Source organism: Schistocerca piceifrons, chromosome 7, assembly GCF_021461385.2.
Source record: "Schistocerca piceifrons isolate TAMUIC-IGC-003096 chromosome 7, iqSchPice1.1, whole genome shotgun sequence".
Lineage (NCBI taxonomy): Eukaryota > Metazoa > Arthropoda > Insecta > Orthoptera > Acrididae > Schistocerca > Schistocerca piceifrons.
The window spans coordinates 94,325,789-94,336,018 of record NC_060144.1 but is presented as its reverse complement, the minus strand read 5'-3'; the positions used below and the strand labels follow the sequence as shown (position 1 = coordinate 94,336,018).

Genomic DNA, 10,230 nt, shown 5'->3' with positions numbered 1-10,230 from the left:
GATCAATTCCATCAAACTTAATGTGCAGTATCACGCCAATGGATGTCAAATTTTTTTCCTTCCAGTATTTAGATTCAGATATGCAACGGTAACAGCATGTCTGAAACCGAGTAACGCCAGTGCATTTTTTTCCAAGCACTAGTCTGCAGAGAAGCCAGTCATTTATGAGCGCCACTTCCAGCATAACTATAAGTAGGACCCAATACAATTTTTTCCATCTGATGCCTGTCGCATATTTTCCCACTAACCAGTCGTAGTGATAAAGTCCTATCATGTACGCATTACGTGACTTCCAAATTACAGGTCGTTGCACTTGTGTCTCCTTAGTTGCGTGTCTACTGTATCTGGTAGTTCCTACTGAAGATTCAACATTGTAAACATTTGTACCAGTTCTAACTCACTTAGTGTCATACCATCTAACAAATAAGACTTCACTATTGCTGTCGAACTGAGAGTAATATTCATATTGAGCTGTCCTTTACAGTGCCTTGCGGCCCTAAAGTGGACAATCGCCACCTCGATTCTCTCCGATTGTCTCAATTGCGCGGTAGCGCAGGTGCCTGAGATAAATCAGAAGATACAAGAATTGTAATCATATTTGCGAATATGGTGAAAATCCAGCTGCACAGTTTGTTGGTGGCAGTGAAAATTTGTGCCACACCAGGACTTGAAAACCGATTTCCCGCATTACGCGAGTGGTCGTCATGAATCCTTCTGCTTCTTTAGCACGCACACCAGACAGATCACAAATTTCATACGTCACTGTTTTGTCTGCATCCTATACCCGCACAGATACTGTTAACCTTTAGACGGATAGACGAATGATCAAATTCGTGGTCTTGGTTTTAGGCATGAAATACTATATTGCAGTGTCTGTGCTGATTCAATGTACTCTGCAATGTCCTTCAGAAATGTATACAGTAAATAAATCTTTCTGGCCCGAGTAGCACACATGAAAGTAATGCACTGAATGTCTTAACAAATCGCTTGGCATACTAACAGACACTAACATGTATGACTGAATAACTGAAATGATGACGCCAAGTCCCAGTGTCCTTTTTAGAGCACATCTTAATTTGCTACAGTATACAGTAATGAACGTGACTGGCATCGAGGTAACACTGCAAGGAGTTCATAAGTCAGATTGCTGGTTACAAATACACAAAAGCCATTGCCACCTTTTTCTAATTTGCATATATTATCAATAATGTAAATACCCGTAAAATCGAAAAGTGTGGCTCAGTATTCAACAAGCAATTTGTGGTGTCACCGCCAGACACCACACTTGCTAGGTGGTAGCCTTTAAATCGGTCGTATAGTATACGTCCGTTAGTATACGTCGGACCCGCGTGTCGCCACTATCAGTGATTGCAGACCGAGCGCCGCCACACGGCAGGTCTAGAGAGACTTCCTAGAACTCTCCCCAGTTGTACAGCCGACTTTGCTAGCGATGGTTCACTGACAAATTACGCTCTCATTTGCCGAGACGATAGTTAGCATAGCCTTCAGCTACGACCTAGCAAGGCGCCATTATCATTTGCTATTTATCTTGTGATGCATGTACCGCCAGACCAATGTTCACCAATTATGGATTAAAGTTAAGTATTCCAGAAGCTACGTACTTTTTTACTAGACTCAACTCCTTTAACTGTTCCAGACCTCACGCCAGCCTGCGTGAGCTTAAGCGCGTGCCTTTCGGCTACCTCAGACTGGCTTGGCAGTCTTGTTAAGCCACAACACGACTAATGACATAATTTACTATTTTCATCTTCAGTAAACATCAATTTGTTTTAAAAATACCAATAAACGACACAGATACGAAAATCGTATTTAATCATAGATTCATAAATAAAAATATGTACTAAAATGATTCAAATGGCTCTGAGTACTATGGGACTTAACTGCTGAGGTCATCAGTCCCCTAGATCTCAGAACTACTTAAACCTAACTAACCTAAGGACATCACACACATCCATCCCCGAGGCAGGATTCGAACCTGCGACCGTTGCGGTAGCGCGGTTCCGGACTGTAGCGCCTAGAACCGCTCGGCCACTTCGGCCGGCAAAAATATGTACTGTCCTCTAAATAGGACACTGGGATGTAATGGCTCAAGATGGCCATAAAGAGTGTAACGTGACCTCACTTTATTAGATACTGTGCAGAGATCTGAAATATGATGTAGTACATAGACGCAACGTCAGGTGACCATGAATGCTGCACTACCACACCACTTCCTGTCTGACGTAAGGTCAAAATGATAGCAGCCAACAGCAGGTGGCGTACCCATGCGGTTACCCATACAAGTACTGTTCGTGCTCGACGTCACTTATCTTCGGTGATGTGATGAGAGTTGGTGTATTCAACGAGGCTAGGCTGCTGCCATTGTTCCCTCTTAATGATGCATACTGTCGATTTTTGTTGTACGTCCCATCCTTCCCTGAGTACTCTTCGTTCAGGCTAGTAGTGTTACATAACCGTCATTAAAGGAAATTAAACCTTTTCGACATTCCCCTAGGATGTCTTGTAAGAACAGAAGTTGTAAGGTACAAGTTACTACCAACATTAGGAGAAATAGTTGTGGTACACTTGTAGATGTCAAACAGCAAATTTACAACAGGTTTCGAGGATTGGAGAGAGTATACCGTATAAGTAAACAGCGTACGAGTATTGTAAGGATTGTAATGAACTAGGAAGGCATTTTAATTTATATGTACAGAGGTTGTGCATGTTTCTGCGGCACTAGGTGGCGGAGACCCTGGTGAAGTAGGGCAGCGTGTTGGCGGGCGCCGGGTAGCTGTAGAGCCAGGTGGGGCCCTGTATGACGGGGTGCTCCGGATCCGCCTCGTCCCTCCAGCTGCCCCTGGGCAGGTAGATGTCGCGCTCCACGTCGTCGTGGTACAGCACCGGCGCCACCAGCACGTCCTCTCCCAGAAGGAACTCTGCACACGCAAAGCACACACTGTGTCACTGCTGGTCTGCTATCACACAGTTGATCCTGCAAAGTACAGTCACAAAGATTTAACCACCTCTTCAAAAAAATGAACCTACGCATTTTACATCGGGTCTGCAGTTCTAGCACCGCAGTACGCTGCTATGGACACAAAACAAGATGACACAGTCTAGTCCCATTTCATCAGCGTCCTGCTCCATTGACTTTTTTTCTTTTTTCTCACATCTAGTAGCATGCTATGGTACTGAGACGTTGAGTGTACTAGGACATCAAATATAAGACTGGAAAAAAAGGAAAAAAAAATTGACCTAACTTTACTTTTTGGGGCAATTATTAAAACTTTATGATAACACCTTCTACTTTACTAGGAAAAAAGCCACACATTTAAGTTCTTGCGTGTCTGTTGTGAAACACACAGACAGAGAACATAAAAGCCCCACAATTTTGCCTCTTAGCCCCACCATAAGAGATTTACATGAATAAGGCCTGAGCGATACTAAAATAAGAAAGCCTTTTCTCTGTAATCGGTCGTTCAGTGTGTTAATGCTTCTGTCAGTTCCTTTATATCTTGTGCTAATGTTTTTCATTTCGGCATATTTCGTACGTATAAGAAATATCCTCATAAAATGTTCTATGCAATGCATTCTCTCTCTTCTTTCATTTCCGTCCTAAACATCTACAATTGACTTGCTACATCTCTCACTAACCTGTACTTTTTCACATAAATGTTTTCCACGGACATCTGATCTTGCCTTTTCTCTCCAGAACTCCTCATTGGGTATAACCCCAGTATAGTTTCACATAAATCTCAATAACGCCCTTTCTCTCCAGAACTCCTCATTTCGTATAACCCCATTGTAGTTTCACATAAATCTCAATAACCAGTTTCATTTTCTCCTGTTTTATAATGGTTCACATTACGCTAGGAACAATGTGGTGATACAGAAGTATAGAATGAAAGACATACTATTCCTTACCAAGAAATTATTTCGCAGCTATTCGCTTCTTTCTTCGTACCTAAATAATTATCTTACGATCACTATACTTATTTCCATGAGGCCTGGTGATTGTGTTGTTCCTAATACTTTTTGCTTTTTGGTCATTAACTACATACTGTCATACGGGTTGAAATGTAGGCTGTCATTTTTGTTATTACTAATACATAATTTTCTATAAACACTGTAGTATTTGCTGTACGCAGACCCCGGCAGCAGGGGTACTCAGTAGCATCACCCACTGCCCTCAACTCACCACCATCCCCCACGCCAGCATCCAGCTCCGTCCCATCGCCCACTTGTGTGCCAGCTTCCACGCCCTATCGCTACACTTCTGTGGCTATTTAGCCGTCGCAAATTTAATTTACGACTATCAGATATTATTTCATGGATGAAAACGGGCATGGGGATAAACAAAGGAAGGCTTAGAACTCTGACCATGGGTATAGTTAATTTTACAAAAGTGGACTCAAATGGCTCAAATGTCTCTGAGCACTATGGGACTTAACTTCTGAGGTCATCAGTCCCCTAGAACTTAGAACTACTTAAACTTAACTAACCTAAGGACACCACACACATCCATGCCCGAGGCAGGATTCGAACCTGCGACCGTAGCGGTCGTTCGGCTCGAGACTGTAGCGCCTAGAACCGCACGGCCAAATATAAAAGTGGAAAAACAAATGTTGTTCTCTATAATAATGGTTTCCAAGTAATTTTAGAATTTTGGGTATGTGGGACGCAAGTCCATGAAGTAGAACTGAAATACATTGTGACATACCATCCTCCAAACAACTCTTATGAAAGCTACATGAGACAGCCTGGAACGCATTTTTAGAACATACTGCCCTTAGCGGCATAGTACATGGAGATGATTGCTACATAATTTATGGGAAATTTAATTGTTTAAATCATGACTCTACTGGGTACAGACCAATCCAAATTATTAGAGAAGGAAGAGATTAGTGCATCATTAAAGAAATTGTAGTATTTTCATCTAGGAATGAAATGGCAACCGATTAGTGAAAGAGGTTATCTAAAGTACATATGACGAAGCGGATATGGTCAAGATAATGAAACACCATGTTCAGTTACACTGTAAGGTAATGAGAATAGGAAACAGTGCCCCTGTAGAGGGATAAGAGGAGAAAGGTCAACATGGTCGCTGAAAATAACCGTACAACCAATAACATTCACCAATAGTCAAAGTCAAATTGTCTCATATTTTCTATGCTCCAGTTGAGGTAGCTGATATACCACATAGTGACGATTATTTTTTCGTTTTTCATAAGTCTAAATATAAGTTTAGAGCTAGGAACATGGATCAGAAATTGTATCACACTTGAGTGGACTAAGGAAAAGTCTTCAGTCAATCTGCAGCCTACGTGGGATTGGGCGTGGTGCACACAAGGCCCTGAGCTGATTTTAGCAGTTCTTATAGTTATGTTTCTGGTACAAAAACTCTCTTATTTTATTCTATAAATCTCTGTAAGTGTACGCTGCACCCGTAAGTCTAACAGAGAGGAATGAGTCAAATGAATAAAATATAACTATATACTGCTTGGTGATACTGTACAACTGAGTCAACTATCATTTCGAAATTATATATTACAGTATGTCGAAAGCTAATGAAGATATTGTTTTATTAATCGTGATAGTAACAAGTAATTTGAGTTCTAAAAATGTAGATTCAAACTATTGAGGAACTCTTTTAGGGGAATATGGGTTTAACGAAACAGTAGCTGCAATGCAGGGTCCATCGACTGCTCTGGTCTTTGGTCGTGGGTTTTAGGAGAAGAACCTCCTCGCCAGCAATTTGTTGATGGAGTGAGCATTCCATTTTACTTCATTAACGGACTTCCAATGTCATTCTGTGTTTCATTCCTGTTGTTACCGCATCAGGAGGAGTGGCAACAGCTTGTACGCATGTGAGATACCTCCAACGCTGCTGCCTGAACTAACATCTGCCCACTTACTACGGCCGGTGTCTGCAGCTAGCACTCCACTACTCGTGTTGTGCATGCTGACAGTGCACGTTACTCTTTCTTGTGTCCCTCTAACTGCTGACATCACATGGCACTACCTTATTATCCTTCCGCCTGTACCAATTCCTGTCATTGGTTCCATACTGCATACGAGTAATGTAAATATGTCTACAAACTAATGCGAAGTACATGGTTTCCTTCCTGTTCCATTCACACGTAGATCGCAGGAGAAATGATTCCTCATATGCCACTGTGCATGCGTTAATTAGGCTAACCTTGTCTCGGCGGTCCTTCCGTGATCAACAAGATGGGGACACAGTTGTACTTTTTTAGGTTCGTCACTTACTCTCGATTCTTCGCTGTACGTAAACAGGCCTTCACAGAAACTTTGAAACCTGTCTTCACGCGTCAGGTCACCTACATGAGGCTCTCACATCGGTCGAACAGTTACGCGATCTTTCGTTCTACAGTTCTTTGTATAACTTCAGTATCCTCTGTTAGTGCTGATTGTTATGGGTCAATATACTTGAGCAGTAGTACAGAATGGAGCGATTATTGCGGTTAGGGGAAAACTATGTTACGTAGCCACTAGCCTTAGTTCCCTGATTTTTGCAACAGTTGTTGTTTGTGACACTCGGTGCCGTACAGTTGCATGGCATGCAACACAGTGTTTATGGAGGGTAGGGAGGGCGTTTGTACGTGCAGATCTTGAAAGTTATTACGTTTATTACTAGGATATCACACTGTGTGTATCTGGCATGTCTTTCCTGAATACTTACAGAATTTGTTTTGTACCGCACTAGGCATGATGAGATGTAGGAAAGTTGTATGCGGCTGTAACTCAAAGGGACGCGCAGTTGCATTGAATGTCGTTAAACCCAATAGAATCCAACCGAAGTATGATTTCCCAATGTGGCATCGCCTCCACATTGGTGTCGCTGCATATTTCAGTCAACTGCAAAACTATCTCATAGATTTTCTGAATTCTGCAGACCTACGAAAACTTACAGCTGAAACTGGTAGTGTGTAATACTACAATGACACTTACCAGTTAAAGAGAACGAAAATAAAAAATAAAGGTTCTGGCTTTGTTACATTGTCATTCTATGGCGAACTCGTATTGTCACATTCCACATATGACATTTGGTTCTGTGTCCTGATGGCCTTGTTAATAGCAAGTACTATTTTCATTTAGCGGAGGGAACGTTGTATCCTTGAATTATGGAAACTGGGTTCTGTCTTTTCGCATGTTTTGACTGTTGGAGTATCGTTCTGTGGTAAGAACAAGAAATAAGACAGAGAAAGCTGGTCATCGTACCTGAGTCTGTGGCGAGGGCCGTCTCGTCTGTGGGGTCGATCCACCAGATGGGAGGGTTGACGGGGCTGCCGTCCCGCACCGCCTTCCTCATCAGCTCGACGATGCGCGGAGCGTACTGAGAGTGCAGCGCCGCCATGCTGCGGCTGATCGTCACCGTCTGCAACACGGGCCGCTCTCAGCTGTTGGCTTGCGGGGGTGCTCCCAGTTCTCAAAAAGTAAATGTTCTGTGCTTTGTATACAAAGCGACTCTCTAATTAAATCTGATAATTTCAGTGCTGTGAAAAGAGACAAGTACAAGAAACAAACAAGGTGTAAGATTTATGTCTCAACATGTTACTGTGTGAGACGCTATATCAGGTAGGCAGCGTACTTGTGAAGTTCTTGTATTTACGGCAGATACTTCTAACTTTGGACAACAAAAGTGTCTATACAGTGTGTTAGAGGTTTAAGTGCGATATTGTTATCGTTGGTACTGTAATGTATGCTTATTTCTGGATTTTTTTAAAATTTTTATTTCATTTTTTTACTTCTGCGTCTAGCAATCTCCCACAAACTCGTCACATAATTTACTATCTGATGTTTTCCACATGGTCGTAACTACGCCACTAAGCGGAGTGTGCATGTCAGTATAGACTGCCCGTTTCGTGTCCACACTTCCACACTTCAACGCCTGACCTACTACCGACGGGAAAAAAAGTATTACTCACTTGATTTTGGCACTTGTACTAAGAGGTACTAATCAACCTACGAACATACTACTCCTAATAGCTATAATTATTTGCTTACAAATGAAGTGAATACTGCTGTAATATTGTTCAGTACGGCGTCCTTAGTCACCAATAAAATTGTGTGCACTTACAGCTGTTATATCCTATATATATACACTGAAGCGCCAAAGAAACTGGTATAGGCTTGCGTATTAAAATACAGAGATATCTAAACAGACAGAATACGGCGCTGCTGTCGGCAACGCCTGTATAAGACAACAAGTGTCTGGCACAATTGCTGGATCAATTACTTCTGCTACAGTGGCAGGTTATCCAGACTTAAGTGACTTTTAACGTTGTGCTATAGGCGGCGCACGGGCGATGGGACACAGCATCTCCGAGGTGGCGTTGAAGTGGGGATTTTTCCGTACGACCGTTTCACGAGTGTACCGAGATTATCATGAATCCGGTATAGCATCAAATTTCGACTTCGCTTTGGCCGGTAAATGGACATGCAATAACTGGACCAACGACGACTGAAGAGAATCGTTCATCGTAACAGAAATGTAACCCTTCCGCAAATTGTTGCACATTTCAATGCTACGCCAGCAACAAGTGTCAGCGTGCGAAGCAACCAATGAAACATCATCGATGTGGACTTTCGGAACCGAAGGCACACTCGTGTAACCTTGATGACTGCAGGACACAAATCTTTACACCTCGCTTGAGCTCGTCAACACCGACATTGGACTGCTTATGACTGGAAACATGTTGCCTGGTCGCAGCAGTCTCCTGTCAAATAGTTCCGACGGACTTAGGCAATTCCAGCAGCACAATGCGACATACACACGTCTAGAACTGCTACAGAGTGGCTCCAGGAACACTCTTCTGAGTTTATACACTTACTCAGGCTACGAAAATCGCCAGACATGAACATTATTGAGCATATCTGGAATCACTTGCAACGTGTTCTTCAGAGGAGATCTTCACCCCCTCGTTCTCTTACGGATTTATGGACAGCCCTGCAAGATTCATGGTGTCAGTTTCCTCCAGCACTACTTCGGACATTAGTGGAATCTATTCCAATTCGTCTTGCACTTCTGCGTGCTCGCCGGGGCACTACACGGTATTAGGCAGGTGTACCAGTTTCTTTTGGCTCTTCAGTGTATCATCGTAGCACAACATTAACCACAATGACAAGAACTGAATATTATTCAAAATTTGTTTCACATACACTGACAAGGAAGACCTTGATTGCGAAGTCGCAAGTTCAGTTTTTCGTAAGGCTCATTTAACAGTGTCGTTTGAATAAATATGAGAGGAAAAATATTAGCTGTTAATGACTCACCACGTGCATCAGGAGGGCGACAGAAATTGAGTGTCCGGGAGTCGCAGAGCTCAACCTTCTATGGGGTGTAAGTATTAAACTTCACAAAATGGACTTCCTCGACATTCACGAAATGTTCAAAACAAAACAAACCTGTGGTATAACTTTCGCTGTGGTCACAGAAAGCTTTCTTGATGCTACAGTGTTTACACATATATTAACGTTTGCCGCAAAGTGCGTCAGCTTACCTCTTGGTCGAAGTCCCAGGGAACGTAGGAGAATTGTATGGTGGGCATGAAGACGTTGGCCTGCAGCCAGCGTATGAACAAGTCCTTGGTGGGGACGGCACCTTTGTAGCCGTTCCCGCCCACCATGTCTGGCAGCACGAAGTTGTGCCCGACCATGTTCATCTGCAGCAGCGTCGTCACCAGCGACTTGAGCCCGTTGTCGATGGACCACGCGCTGTCCTTGTCGATCATGCGGAAGTAGACGGGCACGTGCTGGCTGCGAACGCTGGCCCTCACTTCGATCATGGGCCCGAACTGGGCAGCGGTGTTCACGTAGTCCTCCGTGAACTTGACAGGGTTCAGCTCCACGGGGTCCATGTCGGGTAGCTGCGGCAGGAAACTCGTCTCGCCGGCGTCGAACTTGAACGAGTCGATCCCGGTCTCATTGCGGAGTACCTGAAATGATTTTCGCACCACACCGCAAATCAATGCGGGGAAAAATGGAATATGTCGGTATTGTGTGAATGAAACCGTCTATATCGGTAGTCGCCAAAGTATGGCCCGAAAAAAGTATATGTGCGGCTCGCGGTTGTCAGACATATTTTACAATGGTAAGCTTCTAGCAACTAACAGCGCAAATCCAAAAACGTCAACTAACGTTAAGACCGACTTAAGAATGTGATTTTCTTGATCAGTAACAAACAAAAATACTTACAGGGACAGT

The 10,230-nt window shown here is 43.2% G+C and overlaps 1 protein-coding gene across 1 annotated transcript in view; it reads right to left on the bottom strand.

The window, feature by feature from the left end:
- Positions 1–2,739: 2,739 nt before the first annotated feature.
- LOC124805469 (myogenesis-regulating glycosidase-like) overlaps positions 2,740–10,230 on the bottom strand; it is a 43,876-nt gene continuing 36,385 nt past the window's right edge. Inside the window, exons 3-5 of the mRNA XM_047266033.1 lie at positions 9,528–9,962; positions 7,246–7,402; positions 2,740–2,939 (exon numbers count right to left, since the gene is read on the bottom strand). Of these exons, the coding sequence (XP_047121989.1) occupies positions 2,740–2,939; positions 7,246–7,402; positions 9,528–9,962 (792 nt within the window). The remainder of the gene's footprint in view (positions 2,940–7,245; positions 7,403–9,527; positions 9,963–10,230) is intronic.